General features: G+C 39.9%; 4 protein-coding genes across 5 annotated transcripts; 2 read left to right on the forward strand and 2 right to left on the reverse strand.

The window, feature by feature from the left end:
• Positions 1-213: 213 nt before the first annotated feature.
• On the forward strand, positions 214-5,059 carry LOC105695967 (opsin, ultraviolet-sensitive). Its single transcript, XM_012418049.2, has 5 exons — positions 214-744; positions 1,599-1,814; positions 2,257-2,638; positions 3,708-3,892; positions 4,393-5,059. Exons 1-5 carry the CDS (start codon positions 509-511, stop codon positions 4,502-4,504), a joined length of 1,131 nt encoding a protein of 376 aa, XP_012273472.1. The 5' UTR covers positions 214-508; the 3' UTR covers positions 4,505-5,059.
• Positions 5,060-5,647: 588 nt separating this feature from the next.
• LOC105695968 (dehydrodolichyl diphosphate synthase complex subunit nus1) lies at positions 5,648-8,925 on the reverse strand. Its single transcript, XM_012418050.2, has 4 exons — positions 8,462-8,925; positions 6,829-6,951; positions 6,370-6,637; positions 5,648-5,983 (listed from the first exon to the last, which is right to left on the reverse strand). Exons 1-4 carry the CDS (start codon positions 8,754-8,756, stop codon positions 5,893-5,895), a joined length of 777 nt encoding a protein of 258 aa, XP_012273473.1. The 5' UTR covers positions 8,757-8,925; the 3' UTR covers positions 5,648-5,892.
• Positions 8,926-10,321: 1,396 nt separating this feature from the next.
• Positions 10,322-12,973, reverse strand: LOC105695999 (uncharacterized protein C15orf41 homolog). 2 transcript variants are annotated; one of them, XR_002762234.1, is made up of 7 exons: positions 12,800-12,973; positions 12,622-12,726; positions 12,346-12,473; positions 11,664-11,743; positions 11,524-11,573; positions 10,670-11,118; positions 10,322-10,588 (listed from the first exon to the last, which is right to left on the reverse strand). XR_002762234.1 is itself a non-coding variant. In XM_012418106.1 (6 exons), the coding sequence occupies exons 1-6, from the start codon at positions 12,928-12,930 to the stop codon at positions 10,734-10,736; spliced, it is 879 nt and encodes a 292-aa protein (XP_012273529.1). In that variant the 5' UTR covers positions 12,931-12,973; the 3' UTR covers positions 10,606-10,733. The 2 variants fall into 2 exon arrangements, 1 of the variants encoding a protein (XP_012273529.1); XM_012418106.1 differs by lacking the exon at positions 10,322-10,588 and having other exon boundaries at positions 10,606-11,118.
• Positions 12,974-13,707: 734 nt separating this feature from the next.
• Positions 13,708-18,301, forward strand: LOC105696000 (serine/threonine-protein kinase VRK1). Its single transcript, XM_012418107.2, has 7 exons — positions 13,708-14,085; positions 14,541-14,593; positions 14,678-14,747; positions 15,175-15,371; positions 15,781-15,994; positions 16,351-17,021; positions 17,917-18,301. Exons 1-7 carry the CDS (start codon positions 13,923-13,925, stop codon positions 18,127-18,129), a joined length of 1,581 nt encoding a protein of 526 aa, XP_012273530.1. The 5' UTR covers positions 13,708-13,922; the 3' UTR covers positions 18,130-18,301.
• The last annotated feature ends 299 nt before the right edge of the window (positions 18,302-18,600 follow it).

Raw genomic sequence — 18,600 nt, forward strand, 5'->3', positions numbered from 1 at the left:
GATATGAGAAGCGATGAAAAATTTAAGGTGATATGAAAGGCGTTGAGAAATTTAAGGGGATATGAAAAGCGCTGAGAATTTTAAGGTGATATAAAAGATGCTGAAAATTTTAAGGTGATATGAAAGGCGCTGAGAAATGTAAGGTGATATGAAAAGCGATGAGAAGCGATGAAAAATTTAAGGTGATATGAAAGGCGTTGAGAAATTTAAGGTGATATGAAAGGCTCTGAGAAATTTAAGGTGATATGAAAAGCGATGAAAAATTGAAGACACCCGATTTCGGTTCTTGCGCCGAGCTCTCGCGTTTTGTGCTGACCGCGGACTCGGCTTGGGATAATCCCCGACAAATCCCCGGGGGGAAGCCCTCTCGACGTAATCGCGGGTAATCGCGAGTAATCCTGGGGAAGGTGAGTATATCAGAGGGCGACTCCACCGCGGGCGCGATTCTCGGGGACGGCAGGTTCCCGGAGGGTCCAGGTGCGAAGGCGAGTCCCCGAAGAAGGCGAGGATGAACTCCAGCTCCACCGGCCTGGAGCCTTCCTGGGGGGCCAGGACGATGCCGGGAGGACCTCCACGGCTTCTGGGCTGGAACGTGCCACCGGAAGAGCTCGTCCATATCCCGGAACACTGGCTCGTTTACCCGGAACCCAATCCTTCGCTGCACTACTTGCTGGCTCTCCTCTACGTCCTCTTCACCTTCGTCGCCCTCCTCGGCAACGGACTCGTCATCTGGATCTTCTGCGCGTGAGTGACTCGCTGGGACCGAGGTAGCGCCTGTAATGTTCGCCCTATTTTCCATTAGTAAGAATTGTTTTATGTAAACCCTTGACTTATGATTTTAATTACAATAGCGCGTGCCATAAACAACAAAAAAGTCGGTCATACATAAACGCGATGTAGGGGAGCTGGGAAACCAGAAAGAGGTTTGCAACAAATTCATACATATTTATGTAAACGCGAAGTAGTGGATTGCAACAAATACATACATATTTATGTAAACGCGAAGTAGTGGAGCTGGGACTAGAAAGAGGTTTGCAACAAATTCATACGCATTTGGGTAAACGCGAAGTAGTGGAAGAGGTTTGCAACAAATTCTTATGGATTTGGGTAAACGGGAAGAAGTGGAATAGGTTTGCAACAATACGGATTTTAGTAAACGCGAAGTAGTGGAAGAGGTTTGCAACAAATATGTACATATTTATGTAAACGCGAAGTCGTGGAATAAGTTGGCAACAAATTCATACGACTTGGGTAAACGCGAAGTAGTGGAAGAGGTTTGCAACAAATTCTTACGGATTTGGGTAAACTTGATGTAGTGGAATAGGTTTGCAACAAATTTATACGCATTTGGGTAAACGCGAAGAAGTAGAAAAGGTTTCCAACAATTCATATGCATTTGGATAAACGCGAAGTGGTAGAATAGGTTTGCAACAAATTCATACGCATTTGGGTAATCGATACAACGCAACAGACATGAAGTATTTACATTTTATACCATTACAATCAACCACTTTGCACTACATGTAAACGTGTACTCCACCATATTATGTTTTTTATAGTTTGACGATAACCGATAACGTCTCTTTCTGCTTTTTCAGGGCCAAGTCCCTGAGGACTCCCTCCAACATGTTCGTGGTGAACCTGGCCCTCTGCGACTTCTTCATGATGATCAAAACGCCGGTCTTCATTTACAACTCGTTCAACACGGGCTTCGCACTCGGCAATCTGGGTTGTCAGATTTTTGGGCTAATTGGCTCATTTACCGGCATCGGAGCCTCCATGACGAACGCCGCGATCGCCTACGACAGATACAGGTAACCCACTGAACATTGTTACATATCTGTTAGGTAAATGTTACGTTTTCCACTAAACACAGGCCAGACACTCTCTCTCTCTTTATACGCATTAAACATAGATTGGTTTTTGTTTCATTTATAAACCTCAATCTTCAGGTTTATAATTCCAACAATTAATATAATTAATATAATTAAATTAGTAGTCAGTGCTATAAGGAGGTTAGGAGGACTTACCGACCTGATTTCAATTCAATAAGATTAAGGATACTTTCCTTACATTAATATAATTAATATAATTATATTACTAGTCAGTGCTATAAGGAGGTTAGATTAGACGACACTGGATGCCGCCATGTTATGATCACTGAACCGTCCATTCAGCAGAAAATCCCATGTTCCCAACTCATCGGTAACTGCTTTTCTCCTCCGAATGTCTAATTTGAATATGCAACCGTTTCAGCACCATCGCTCGACCCCTGGACGGGAAACTCTCCCGAGGTCAGGTTATGCTCTTCATCGTCCTGATCTGGACCTACGTCCTCCCCTGGGGCCTGATGCCCCTGATGGGCGTCTGGGGGCGCTTCGTCCCCGAAGGCTTCCTTACCAGCTGCACCTTCGACTACCTTACCGACTCCCCCGAGACCCGCTACTTCGTCGGCACCATATTCACCTTCTCCTACGTCCTGCCGATGGTGCTCATCATCTACTACTACAGCCAGATCGTCAGCCACGTCGTCGAACACGAAAAGGCCCTCCGGGAGCAGGCCAAGAAGATGAACGTCGACAGCCTCCGCAGCAACGCCAACAGCAACGCCCAAAGTGCAGAGATCAGGATCGCCAAGGTGACGAAAGAAAACCACCCTGAGCGAAACAATTACCAAAGATGAACGAGGAGACGTTTCGCGCCATTGTTTGAAAGGGAGGCACGCCCCCCTGGCGCCCTCTACGCCCTTTACACCTCTGGAAAAATTGGAACTACTTTCAAAGGGGGGAAATCTTCGCGATCGGTAAAACAGGGTACACGTAGATGCCGCGTCGTAATCTCAATCACCCACTCATAACAACTTTATTTGGTATTCGTAGTCTTCTTTCCCAACCTACGTGGACCCTGATATTAAAAACGAAAAGGCGATAACTTCATTCTATCGATACCGTGCTGTATTAGAAATCTGCAGACGGGTTTTTCTTTACCGATGGAGAACATTGAGAACATAAAAGTAGTTCCAATTTTTTCAGAGGTGTAAAGGGCATAGAGGGCGCCAGGGGGCCGTGCCTCCCTTTCAAACAATGGCGTGAAACATCTCCCCGCTCATCTCTACTTTATATAAAGCTGTCGTAGACATTTTGGAAAAGTATAAAAGCAAAAAATATTTCTCTTGTGCAATAACATACCCAGGTAACCCATGAAGTGGAATATACGTAAATTAATCGTCTAAATTAGGTCTGTAGGTATAGCAAACGTATGTCGTCTATCATCCACCTAAAAAAATATCTAAAGGATATATATAAATATCTATGTCTATTGTAGATGAAAATTATATATCCGCTATTGATCTACGAATATCTACTTATTTCTTGACGCATACAAAATATATAATAGCTCTAGTAAACATCTACCATGGTACGTTATATATATATATAAAACCATGTCTGGACATGTCCATAGTATATATAGGTATATAGGTACATACCATGTCCATATCCTTTGAGTTTATCCAAAATGGAGTTCATAGATATCCATATATATCTTACATACGTTCAATAAACATTTATATACGATTAATTTATGGATATTCCACGTTCAGCGGTGCCTGGGTAGTAATAAATTAACAATAAATGTTATTCAATTGTGCTAAAGTGGTAATGCCAGCTTTATGGACATCTTCCTTATTTATTATGGACTTCTTCCAGGCGGCCATCACGATCTGCTTCCTCTTCGTCGCGTCCTGGACACCTTATGGTGTTATGGCGATGATCGGTGCCTTTGGGGATCGTTCCCTTTTGACTCCTGGAGTGACAATGATCCCGGCTTGCACCTGCAAGGCCGTCGCCTGCCTGGACCCCTACGTATACGCAATCAGCCATCCCAAGTACAGGTGCGAACTGCAAACAAACTCAACGGATCATTCAGTCATGAACATCGGCAGAGTTTCAAGCAAATAGATTTTTAAACTGAGGAAAAGTCGGAGTTAGTCGAAACTAAACATACCAAGGCGTAAACAAAACAAAGATTCATAAAATTCGGCAGAGTTTCAAGCAAATACGTTTTTTAACTGAGGAAAAGTCGGAGTTAGACGAAACGACATAAACCATGGCCAAAACGAAACAAAGATTCGTGAGATTTGTCAGGTTAGGTTTGGTGTTCAGTAAAGAATTGTATTCTTTTTTTATCTTACCTACAATACTCGCCTTTCAATATGCGTTTCTCTTCCTCCTGTATGTGAGATATCGTTGGCTCACACATGCGATCTCTCTTTTACTCCCTCTTCTGGTTTGTTAGCCAACTTTTAGAGCATCAAGCGCTAACATAGGATCTGGGCTTATATGGGACTTTTGAATTCTTAACCAGCTCTGCTGATTTCCTTTTGTTCTTCAGGCTGGAGTTGCAGAAACGACTACCCTGGCTGGAACTGCAGGAGAAGCCTCCACCAAGCGACTCCGTCAGCACCACAACGGAAGCAGTCAATGCGCCTCCTGCAGCGAGCTAGTCAACAAACCTTTATTCTTTCTTCCACTTATATGCCTCACCTGACTCAACTTTACACACCTATTTATTTATTACCTTACGTTACTTACCTAGTTAGTGCCATTCCTTCAGATGATCGATGCATGTAAATAAGTCCACCGACAGCTGCAGTTGCAACTCCTGACTCGATGTGCAAAATAATACACCGTAAGATGAACGTAGGCTTCGACGTGCTTTCAAGTTGACACCGAAACCCACGAAGAACATTTAGACAACTAAAAACTGGATGATGCAGGCCAAAACTGGGAAACTGATTAAAAATAAACTGTTACGGAGGTTACCAACAGAGATATTTATTTGCCTTCGAACTCTTCGAGTCTTCGACTATGGATACGAAGCCATTAATGTTAGTGGTGATAAGATTGTTGCTCTTGACAAGGCTCAGGAGTCATTACTTTGGCACGAAGCAATATCAGGTTTCGAATAAAACTACTTCTTCTGCCGTTCCTTTGATGCAGAAGATCGGAAGGTTCCTAACCTGACTTTGTTCGACTACTTATATATTACCTTATGTGTTCCTTACCTCATTGGCGCTGTTTCTCTGACTAATCGATGAATGTAAACAAATCTACTGACAGCTACGATACGACTCCTTTGACTCGATATGCATAATACTGCACCGTAAGCGGAACGTAGGCTTTGACCTGTTTTCAAGTTGACACTGAAACAATTTAAGAACACTTAGATAACTAGGAACTGAATGATGCTGGCAAACAACCTCTTGACAAGGCTTCGGAGTCATTATTTTGGCATGTAGCAATGTCAAGTTTCAAATAAAACTACTTCTTCTGCCGTTCCTTCGATGCAGGGGATCGGCAGGTTCCTAACCTGACTCTGCTCGATTACTTATATATTACCTTATGTGTTCCTTACCTCATTGGCACCGTTCCTCTGACTAATCGATGAATGTAAACACATCTACTGACAGCTACGATACGACTCCTTTAACTCAATATGCATAATACTGCACCGTAAGGATGTAGGCAGTAAGATGCATGAACATAGACTTCGATCTGCATTCAAGTTTACACCGAAACATAACAACTAGAACGTAATGACGCAGGCAAACACTAAGAAACTGATTTGGAATAAACCGTCACAGATGTTACCACCAGAGATATTTATTTGTCTTCGCACTCTTTGGGTCTCCCACCGTAGACAAGAAACCGTTATTGCAAGTGTCTCTAAGAACGTGATTCGTCATTTCCGACGTGGCTCCGGAATCCTCACACGAAGCGACGTCAAGTATCGACATGGATATCGGTAACAAACAATTGTAGTAATGATCCTCTTCTGCCTTTCTTCGATGCAAGGGATCGGCAAATTCCTGCAGCAACCTCTGGTCACTTTTCACTTCCCGTAGCGCTGCTCACTTGTTGCATATTTCTCCAGCAGTCCGACGAATCGATCCACCGAGAGATCACGATGAACAGGCAGTAAGCTGAAAAAGGTGGAGTCGTAGAATTAGGTTATGTGAATTAAGACGATATGAAAGGGTCATTCTATACATACAGAACGTTAAAATATATATAAAACATTTCTCCCAACTGGATGCACCGAATAGTTTCAAACTTTACAACATGAATACGGAGGTTGTGAAGAAGGTTCCAACACCCATGAAATTTTATGACTGCCAAAACCTTCCCTATAGCCTTTACATTGACGTTGTAAAATTTGAAACGAATCGGTACACCCAATTTGGAGAATACTTTACCCAACGATTTGACCTCTCGGATACATATAGGCTGACCCTTTCATATCACCTTAAATGGTTCAATATTTAATACGTAAATGAAATTATACAAGATGGAAGAAATAGAGACGTACAAAAATTCAGTGGTTGGTATGTGCCATGGAAGTAAGCCATACGTGCACAGAGTATTTCCACACACGATTGCCATGTCAGGGTTTGGGAGTCCGCAGAGATCCAATTTCTCATTAATAAGTTTGGTATTGATATCTTCGGTCTGGATCATCCCAGCGGTTGCTGCTTCTGCCAGAATTCTTGTCAACGACACGATGGCTCCTTTTCCATCGGAGTTTGACAGAATTCGAACATGCACTCTCTTCTCATCGGAGTTGTGGTTTAATGTATCTGCAAACAAATTCCACTTATTACGTCACTGATGCGCATCGTTGGGTTAAAAATATCTGTCCGAAATGTAGTACATGTTTGTCCAGTTTACATTCCGAGTGTCGCTGGCTCTAGTTTTAGTATACATTTGGACTCGAAAGTGTTTGAAATATCGATACATTTTGAATAGCGTGCGATCTCTCCATACTCACCACTTATCCCATTCTTTTTACTTCTGAAGGGTTTGCGAGTGATCCACTCGGTGTGTTTCACAAGATCTGGCCTCGACTGAGCAAATTCTTTCCTGATGGTTAGCTCGTTTCTCTCGGCTACACCTGAAACGTTAATGTACAATTGACCATTTGTAATGTATTCGAAGTTGCAGGACATAAATAAAGATCCCTCCAAAAGTGTTAACTTTAATTTACAATAAGCACCGTTAACTCTTAACTTACTCAATCATTTAAACGAATATCAAAAATATTTGGCATGGAGTCAGTTTTTATCCTTTGAACTGAATTAAAGACTAATTTGGAAAAAGTGTGGATGTTTTTATTTCAATCCGATATATTTTCATAGATAGTATCTCTTTGGTGCATCGTTTCACTTTTACAAACTGCTTTGTATTTTCGATACTAGTCAGGGATCAATACATCAATTTTGTTATCAAATATGAAATTTCACAAGCACTACGTTCTTTTAAGTTAATAAATATTTTGACGTTTTATATATATAGAATGATTGTCACCCTAACCTCCAAAACCCAACATTCACCTGGTGCTCATCGATTCACCTCCATAATCACATTCTGGACATTTAAATAATTCGCTGCACTCAATTTGCGGACAAGTTTATAAATATAGAATAATTAATGTCACCCTAACCTCCAAAACCCAACATTCACGTGGTGCTCATCAATTCACCTCCATAATCATATTCTGAACTTTCAAATGACTCGCTACACCCAGTTTGCAGAAAAGTTAATCAATATTTTATCGTTTTATATACATATATAGAATGATTGTCACCCTAACCTCCAAAACCCAAAATTCACCTGGTGCTCACCGATTCACCTCCATAATCACATTCTAATCTTCCAAATGACTCGCTGCACAGTGTGCAGAGAAGTTAATAAATATTTTGCCACTTTATATATATAGAATGATTGTCACCCTAACCTCCAAAACATTCACCTGGTGCTCATCGATTCATCTCCATAATCATATTCTGAACTTTCAAATGACTCGCTACACCCAGTTTGCAGAAAAGTTAATAAATATTTTGTCGTTTTATATATATAGAATGATTAATGTCACCCTAACCTCCAAAACCCAACATTCACCTGGTGCTCACCGATTCACCTCCATAATCACATTCTGAACTTTCAAATGACTCGCTGCACTCAATTTGCAGACAAGTTTATAAATATTTTTTCGTTTTATATATATAGAATGTTTGTCACCCTAACCTCCAAAAACCCAAATTCACCTGGTACTCACCGATTCACCTCCATAATAACATTCTAAACTTTCAAATGACTCGCTGCACAGTTTGCAGAAAAGTTAATAAATATTTTGTCTTTTTATATATATAGAATGATTGTCACCCTAACCTCCAAAACATTCACCTGGTGCTCATCGATTCACCTCCATAATCACATTCTGAACTTTCAAATGACTCGCTGCACTCAATTTTCGTTGGCTCANACCTCCATAATCACATTCTAATCTTCCAAATGACTCGCTGCACAGTGTGCAGAGAAGTTAATAAATATTTTGCCATTTTATATATATAGAATGATTGTCACCCTAACCTCCAAAAACCCAAAATTCACCTGGTGCTCACCATATCGGTCGTAAAAGCTGACATAGGGAATGTTGGAGAGGAAACACCATTCGACGAAGCGCACGAGGTCGCGGACAGAGACGCGCTCGTCAGCCAGGACGACGGCCACGTGCGCAGGCAGTTTGCGCATCCTGGGGACGCTGGCTCGGAGGACCTTGGCATCGGCGGGCGGTCCTGGGCCGAGCCAGCCCGCTGTCCATAGACCCTGGAGCAGCTCCCAGACCTCGCAGATCCATTCTAGCAAGCCGAAGACCGCGTGCCCGAACCACAGGGCCGCGAGGAAGACCGCGTTCATTTTCGCCGCGCCGCCGATCCACTCCTTTTATCGCCCCGCATAATGACTGACTCGTCACCGATATCGTCCGATATCTCGCGACGAGCGTGGACGATCGCGCCCGCGGCCACTACGACCTCGACACCTGTCGCACCTAACCTCCAAATGCAAGCTGAGACCCTCGTGCTCCCCGCCCCACCGAGTCGCGTGCCTTGGCGGAAATAGACCGAGCTACGCCGCACGCGGCGAGGGTCGCACTGCGCGCGGCGAGTATCGTACTGCGTGCGGTGCGTCAGCGCGGCAGGCGTCGCACTGCGCGCGGCGAGTATGGTACTGCGTGCAATGCGTCAGCGCGGCAAGCGTCGCACTGCGCGCGGCGAGTATCGTACTGCGTGCGATGCGTCAGCGCGGTAAGCGTCGCACTGCGCGCGGTGCGTCAACGCGGAGGGATGAGCTAGTGAGATTAAGCGATGTATAAACACGGTTTCACGATTATAGGTTTGTTCGCGTTATAGGCACTAGGTTTGTTCCTTTTGCCTACACTTTCTACACTTTTACGAAAAGTGTACACTTTTACGAAAAGTGTACACTTTGGAGTTCGTTTTGACGAAAGTGACGCAGTTACTGTTCGTTTTGCGAGGGCATCTACACCGAGTATACAGTTTCTCTACACTTTCTACCAGGGCGTTTATTACGTATTTTTGACGAGAGCGCTCACTTCTCGCACTTTCATCTCGCGTGGGTTTATTCGTCGAATTACGTATTCGCTATATGAAAGAACGAGATCACTAGCACTTTTGGGTGTTTATTATGTATTTTTGAGGAGCGCTCACTTCTCGCACTTTCATCTCACGTGGGTTTATTCCCCGAATTACGTATTCGCTATATGAAAGGACGAGATCACTAGCACTTTTGGGTGTTTATTATGTATTTTTGAGGAGCGCGCTCACTTTTCGCATTTTCATCTCACGTGGGTTTGTTCCCCACTATTATTTTATTACGTACTCGCTATAATAGAATATAAATAGATATAGATAGATATAAATAGAAATAATGATTAATACATTTTCTTCATGTATAGAACGATTTAGGGTTTTAATTTTGTACGTAATCTTTAAAAAATTGTACAATCATTATTTATTTACAATTATATGTATTACCGCATCATATATTATCACTATCATCATCATTTGCTAGAAGATGTAATGGAGGAAGCATTACATCTTCATTTTCATCATCATCCGATTCGAATAGCTCCAAAATTGCATACTGTTCCGCTGAAACGACCATCTTGTACTTTCTTAAGTTTCTGACATAAAAGTAATAAAACTGTCTTATACTATGTTAAAACGATGGGAATGTGAGGTCTCGGAGTGAAAATTTAGTAGACATGGAAATCACAGATGACGCAGGGTGTCCCTCTGCAGTCAATTAGTGCCTCAAAAGCCATGAATCCAGATTTCTTGAATTTTATTCGATTCCTTTATAGTTATTGTAGGAAAACGACGGTTGGTGTATGCCATTTAGTACAATATTCATTATACTTCGACACAGCTGTCGATATAATAGGAACGTAGGCAACGTAGGTATTTAGAAGAATCTTTTTTAATGACGTCATTTAAATTTCTAGACAGGTTTCACTTCACCTTAATCCCATTAGTTATAGCATCGATGGTTAAAGAGTAGCGTAAGATAGCTCATGTAAATGAACTAAACCTGGATGGATTTTAATTCAACCTCTGGAAATTCTGTCCGCAATTCTAACTCCTGTTCACCGAGAACAAATAATTTATTAAGTTGTTCGACGTAACTGTGTCAGGAAACACGCAAGGTGAAACCAATTAGGGTTGTAACTAAAACACGATAAGCATTCATGAAAAATATATCTGTATTTCGTCATGGTTAATCTTATCTCCACCTTATTTTATACTCACTTTATGAAAATTAACGTTGAAGTGTCCTAACCTACAACTCCATTAACAAGTATCGTTGCTTCGTTCAAAGTGATAAAGCACCAAAGGTACCGGGCTCCATGTACGTAATGTTATCAGGGAAATTGTCGACTATTAGGAATTTACTTTCACTCGTCCTGTTAATTGTATCTATGAAACCGAACCAATAGATAACGAGGCCTGGGCCGAAGCGGTTCCAGTAGCTCAGGAACTGCTTCTTGACGTATCTATTATGAACGTCTACATTACCGAATCGAGCTTTCGACTCTATCCAATTGACAATGAACCCATTTACAGCAATTGGCACTTCGAGCTTGATGTCTGGTGTTTTGTCGTATCCTCTCGATTTAAGATACTCCTCGTCTCGAAATGGAATATTCCTTTCAGTCACATAGGTCTTCAGTGCTGTTTCGTATTCCTGACCGATAGAACTGGAAAGAAATTGGTTAAAGATAAACCTGGTAATTTCAGTATCTACTTTTGTACCACGAAGTAGCGTATAGACCTCCTACCTACATATAAAAATTAAACCTACATTTTTTGCCACGAACCGTATATTTTCTACAGGGTTGGGTGATTCCCCATTTTTCCAGTCGTCAAAGTATCGCTAGTGTTATTATTGGCTAATTTAGTAAGGAAACATCGGGTCAGAATTTTCCAGAAAGACTCGTAGCGAAGAATTCAGAGGTTCCATTAAAATCCAAATTCCATGTCAGCATTTGATATTCTACAGAACTTCTGAATTCTTTGTATATAGAATAGAAGCTCCTTATTAAAAAACTCGGTAGAGTTTCGCACCAAATATATATAAAAGATACTTCACGTTTCGTACTTACATTCCGAGAGTGTCGGCTATGGGTCCGTAATGTGGGTCGTAGAGCACACACTGAAATTAAAATGATATAAATTAATACACACTGAAATTTTTATCATTTACCATTTTTTAGATAACAAATAAATTGATAAAGAATAATACCAAATAGATCTCATAAGCAAGATCCTTCTCTTCGATAAGCGTGGTGTCTCTTAGTAGCTTCGTTATGTTTAGTTTCGAGTCTGTAAACAATAAAATGCTATATATCAGAAAGTATTACAATTACTCAGAAGTAAACTAATGTAATTACAGCGTAAAAGGAAAAATACATCGTTAAATAATTATCTGATTACTAAAGTCTCTCGTTAATGGCATCATCATGAAACTCGGCAGAGTTCTGGCTAAATACAATTTTAAACTGAAAATATTAAATTGTTATAGACAATGCCACTCAAATATTTAAGAGCTTTTAATAACTTTCCCAAATTTCATAGAGAACAAATCGATGAATGAAATTATTGGCGTGACGTTCTGAAGATTTAAAAACTAGTAAAGAGAATAATAAATAACTTAATAAATGGATAAACCAATGAATAAATTGAACACTAGTTATATGTGATGTCATTGTTGCAATGTAGTCAAGAGACTTTGTTTCGAGACATATGAAATTATTATTACAGAGGACGTCATAGCTTACTAAACTAGTAAACAAATAATAAATGAATTAGTAAATGAATAAGCCTGTAAGTAAATATAAAAGTAATCAAATGACGCTATCTCAAAATATAATATATGAGTAGCAGCATATAATTATCATTTAAAATTATCGACCGAGTATACTTACCATCGTCCTTCATTTCGCAGTACTTCTTTAGGACAAAACGTGCTAGTAGTGCTGGTGGAACCTCGATAGTCTCCGCTATTCGTAGCAAGATTCCAACTGGTTCGCCGCCCGACTTAGCTTCTTTATATCTACAAATTGCAAGACTTTAATTGCTACATTCGATCCATAGTCAAATGACGAAAGTTAATCATCAATCGTAGCATCTCGAAATGCATCGTTTGAGTTTCTGGATAACATTATTTACATTAAAAATAGGGTAATCGATAACACACCTACATGTCGAAATATGGTTTATTCTGACTCAATAATCTGTGAGAAGTGAATTTCATTTTCCTTTCCATTTCCTGTGACAGAATACTGTAAAGCGTGTTGACAGGGACACTGCAAGTAGATATGATTAGAATTTCATGAAGAAACTAACGAATGGCTATGTACGGTTAACCTTAAAATATACTTGGTATATTTTTCTTTCAACATCTTGGCACAATTTTTCGCTAGTCCTTTAAAGCTACGAATAGTGGCCGCTATATCTTCGTACTCCTCCGGCGACATATTTATTCGGTTTTGACAAACTGACTGTTGCATTCAAATTAAAACTCTTGTGGTTCCTAACCTCCAAGCAAATGCGTAGTAATTCCGGTAACTGCCGTATCGACTGGTACATGGAGTGAGTCATAAGTTGACTGCGAAAATTTGAATCTAGGGATCTATTACGTAAAGCAAATTGAGCGAAAATGTGAAAAATGAAGAGTTCACGGTATTACGGGACGTTTTTGGTGGTGAAAATGCGAGACCATTCATACGAATTGGCTCGACACAGATTTTGAAACGAAATGAAAAGTGATCTCGTTCTTTCATATAACGAATACGTAATTCGGCGAATAAACCCACGTGAGATGAATGTGCGAGAAGTGAGTGCGCTCCTCAAAAATACATAATAAACACCCAAAAGTGCTAGTGATCTCGTTCTTTCATATAGCGAATACGTAATTCGACTAATAAACTCACGTGAGATGAAAGTGCGAGAAGTGAGCGCTCTCGTCAAAAATACGTAATAAATAAGACGCCCTGAACGTCTCGATCGACACTTAGATTCGGATTTACTGGGTTTGGACCTGATAAATCCCGGATTGAGGAGTACGATGGAGACATAGTCATTGAAATTGAAGTATTTCAATAAGATTTCAATCAGTTTACCGTTGTTTATTTGATAGCACCCAATTTATAAACCCTGACGACGATTGATTCATTCCAACTAAAGCTGCAATCTGATTGGTCCGTTGATTCATCCTCCGCCATCTTGGTGTCACGTGATCCGAGTTTGGCGGGCCGCGCGAAACATGTGGGAACCTGCAACCTCTACGTGACTTTCTACGTCTGTGTGCGTCAACTCTGTATCCAGCCATACGAAAGTTTACAATCTTTTTTTCATTACGTACAGCCTTGGCAGTAATTCTGCGGCAATTTACGAAGCAGTTTCCAACAATTTACTGTTCGTCTCGCACGTTCCTCGCTAAATTACTCATCAATTCATTCAGTTTACATGAACACACGGAACCGGCTGTCTTAACCTGAAAATGGCTGGAAAACCTGTTAAAAGGGCACCTAAGAAAAAGGGAGCCAACGGTTATAAACTGCCCGAACCTATTCCACGTGGAGAAATATTGACAGACATGTCGAAGAAGCAATGGGTCATCGGTACCTCCATTGGAACCGGTGGATTCGGAGAAATTTACTCCGGTGTGTATTTGCGCTACTCAACAGGTTATACAGATTGTTTACAAATTGCAGAGAATATTCCATAACTGGCTTAACCCATGAATCTATGTCGTTGATTATTTTATGCTATTATTATGTCATTATTAGTTCGAGGAATAAGTTCCCATCGTTTTTAACGTAACGTAATATAATTAAATTTGTGGAAACTTATTCTGCGACCTAATGTATGCTTTTAATATATTCAGGATTAAATTGCGCTACTCAATAGGATTGTTTACAAATTGCAGAGAATATCGTATCACAGATTGAATCCATCGATCTATGTCGTTGATTATTTTACACCATTATTATTTCATTATTAGGCTAAGGAATAAATTCCTGTCGTTTAAACATAACATATTGTAATTACATTTGTGGGAAGTTATTCCTCAACCTAATGAATGCATTCAATACATTCAGGATTAAATTCGTTACAGCTGCTCCATACAACAGTAAACAGACAAGTGAATATCCAGCCGTTGTCAAAATAGTATGACTCCAAAATTATTATATCCGTGATACTAAATTTATTGTATTCTTAATGTACTAAGAAATTGTTTTTTTTTTTTTTCAGGAACCACACGAAAATGGACCGCTCTTTGTTGAAATGCATTTCTATATGCGTAATGCGAAACCAGCAGACAGTACGTAGTATAATGTCTTTACTGTTCGAACCTAATCGTAATAAGGTGTTTCATAACATTTATTTGATCCTTTAAGGTGAAGTGAAACCTCCTTTAAATCAGTCGACTCGAATAAGACACTTTTTTTTTTTTAAGGATTTCTTTATAATTATTGTACAAAAATGACTGGTGGAGTATGCCATTTAGTACAATACCCAATATAATTCGACACAGCTATCAATATAAAAACGAACGTCGGCAACGTAGGCATTTAGAAAAATCTTCTTTATCGATGTCGATCAAGTTCCTCAACGTGTTTCACTTCACCTTAACTCGATTAGCAAAATTGAAAAAAAATGTTCCTTGTACTGAGATGTTTTAAGAAATGCATCGCTGGCTTGAAAATAATGGCAATCTATAGTTGAAATGTTTCTATTGCTTATGTTAGTTGATGCTTGGAAGAAGAAGAGGAAACTTACCACGCTTGGAATGCCACGTTACGTTGGGTCTGGAAGTCATGAATATAATAACACTAAATATCGATTCGTGGTAATGGATCGCTACGGTACAGATTTGTGGAAATTGTTCCTTGAAAATGGACGTAGATTTCCAGAACATACAGTTTATAGAATAGCACGACAAATAGTACGTAGACCCAGTTTTTTAATTCATCGAAGTAATTTGAATTGGAATCTTTTACCATATTAAACTACATGTTGAAAGAAGTTCTGTATTTTTGTACCATCTTTTTGGAATTTTGATTCGCACATCGCATACTCATGTAATATTTTATTTATATATTTTATAAATTGGTAACATATGACAAATTTAATGTGTAAGTATTAATTTTACAAAAGCTTAACTTGATGTTATAAAATTATAAAAATTTCTTTAGAATTTAGAAGGATTTTGAAAATTGTCACTGTGTATCGGAATACAGAACGACATACTTGTGAACTTTTTGTTTATGCTGTTTATTGAAATTAGAGAAAGATAATTAGAGGAAAATGTTACATTACTCTATTATGTTATTAAAAATATTAAAAATTTGTAGATAGACATTCTACAGTACATTCATGAGAGGAGTTATGTTCATGCCGACATCAAAGGAGGAAATTTACTGCTCGACACTAAATCCCAGAACCAGGTTTACTTAGTAGACTTTGGTCTAGCATCTCATTACACAACCAAAACAGAATATAAATTGGATCCGAAGAAAGCTCATAATGGAACGATCGAATACACCAGCAGGGATGCTCACATGGGCGGTACGTAATGATTAAATTGTTAATTGCACTGTATCTCTTATTTCAAAGACTTAACAGCTGGCTCATTCATTTACTAATTTATTTATTATTCTCTATACTAGTTTATTAAGGTGTCTGTGTTATGATAATTTTGTCATTACATACATTTTTGATGAAAAATTAAGTTTCATGAGTTGTTTAGGACCTACCTTAGCGCCTCCATATTTCCGTGGTGAAATTTGGAACTAATCGGTACCTCCAATTTGGGGAATACTTTCCCCAACGATTTGACTTCTGAGAGATATATATTCTGACTCTTTCGTATCCTCTTAAGTCTTAAAGTCTGCTGGAATTATAATTTCATTGTTTCGTTACAGTTGCAACAATGCGGGGAGATATGGAGATCCTGGGATTTAATATGATCCAATGGCTCTGTGGGGCCCTTCCCTGGGAAAAGGATTTGAGCGACCCAATTATAGTGCAACAGCACAAAGAAAAAGCATTCAAGAACATCCAAGCCTTCCTGAAGGAATGTTTCAAAGAGTCACCACCAGAGCCCGTTACTCAATACATGTCAATATTAGCCTCCATGAAATTCGACGACGTGCCCGATTACGATAAGTTCAGGAAAGTACTTTCAAATGGCCTGCAGAAGCTGAACAAAAAGGCAGAGGGCAAATTAGAATTCGAGGCGGTTAAGTCTGGGAAAGAACAAAGGAAAGTCGTGAAACCCGTTGCTGGAAAGAACCGAAAAAGCCCCAGAGGTGCTAAGAGAGATCCAAGTCCAGTTTCCTCGCCTCGTCAGGTTGATAACAGTCAACAATCTATTGTTACTACTCGACGAGGCAATGCTGAAGACATGCGACAGATTTTGGACGACTATGAGTCTCTAGACGCCAGTACGGAGTATGAGCTCAGAGTTATCCGGAAACCAAACAGGAAACGACACTCGGACACGAAAGATTCGGACAGTGATAACGCTGTAGGGAACGTCAGGCCACAGAGGACAAGAAAGAAACCGAAAGAATTAGTGCAACGCGTAGCTGAAGTACGAACTTAGTCTTTCTTTCTCGAAAGAGAGGTGGTAGTCTTTCATTGGACGCCAGGTCTCTTTACTGTAAATATTGTTCTTTCGGGCATTTAATGTGATATGAAAGAGTCAGCCTATGTATATCTAGGAAGTCAAATCGTTGGGGAAAGTATTCCCCGAATTGGATGTGCCAATTAGTTTCAAATTTCACCACGGGAATATGGAGGCGGTAAGGTAGGTCCTAAAACTCAGGAAATTTCATTTTTCATGAAAAATTTATTTATTTATCATGGACTAGAACCAACATGGCGTGGTCAGGACACGTTTTCGATGTTTTACGCTTCTTGGAGGCTTAGAATCGAAAATGAAGAGTTTCAGGACCTAGCTCGAACAATTTAGAATACTATAAAAATGGAATATTACAGAGTCAGATGGGAAAATATAGATAATACTTTCACCAACGATTTCTTTCTTTAATGCCTGGAAATCTCTCTGGAAGCGATGTATCGACGCAGGAGCCTATTTTGAAACTTTTTAATGTGTTGTACCGATCTGATCTATACATTTTTTTTAAATCGACACACTGACATTACTTTTTGGACCAACTCTGTAGGTCACATGTTCACTGGCGGACATGAATGCCTCTCCTGCAGATACAGTATCGCCTGTGCAGGATAGAAGTGCATTGATGTCTCCCAGTGTATGTACAATGGCAGACATGAATGCCTCCCCTACAGATACAGCATCGCCTGTGCAGGATGGAAGGGCATTGATGTCTCCCAGTGTATGTACAATGGCGGACATGAATGTCTCCCCTGCAGATATGGCATCGCTTGTGCAGGATGGAAGGGCATTGATATCTCCCAGTGTTCATCAAGTCATCAAATGAATCACATATTTATTCTTGTTTCAGAGTAAAAAAGTCAGGAATTCAAGTGACGAAGCCGATGAGAAAGAGATAAATATCGACTCATCGTGCGAGGAACTGAATGATTCCGTGGCAGATATTTTCTCCGATAGCAGTGATATTTACACGCCATCCAAATCAAGAAAACAGAGAGCAGTTGTTCCCAAGAAAGATGTAAAGACGTCGAACAGAAGACTCAGAACCGTTGCGAAGAAATAGTTATTGCTGAGCTCCCAAAAACGAGCTTATTCGAGAAAGAGAAGTTAAATGCAGCTTTTTAAGGGAAATGCATTTGTCGGATTTGTACAATTAATGTTGTCTGAAAGGGTCATTCTGTATGTATGAAACGTGAAAATATTTATATAGCTTTTCTCCAAAGTGGCTGCACCGAATTATCTGAAACTTTAACACATGGTTATAAAGGCCCTAAAGAAGAACGCGATGCTGGTGAAATTTAATTTTTTGAAAAAAAATTTGTATTTAGCTTGGACAAGAACCAAAAAAGACATTTTTTTTTCGAAAAATGAAATTTTAAGGGCATCGCGTTCTTCCTTAGGGCCTCCATAATCTCGTGCCCAAGTTTTAGATAATTCGGTGCACTCAATTTGGAGAAAAGTTTTATAAATATTTTCAGGCTTCGATATGTATAGAAAGGCCCTTTCATATCACCTTAATCTTCTCTGATACCTA

Source organism: Orussus abietinus, unplaced genomic scaffold, assembly GCF_000612105.2.
Source record: "Orussus abietinus isolate OABI.00-Male unplaced genomic scaffold, Oabi_2.0 scaffold346, whole genome shotgun sequence".
NCBI lineage: Eukaryota > Metazoa > Arthropoda > Insecta > Hymenoptera > Orussidae > Orussus > Orussus abietinus.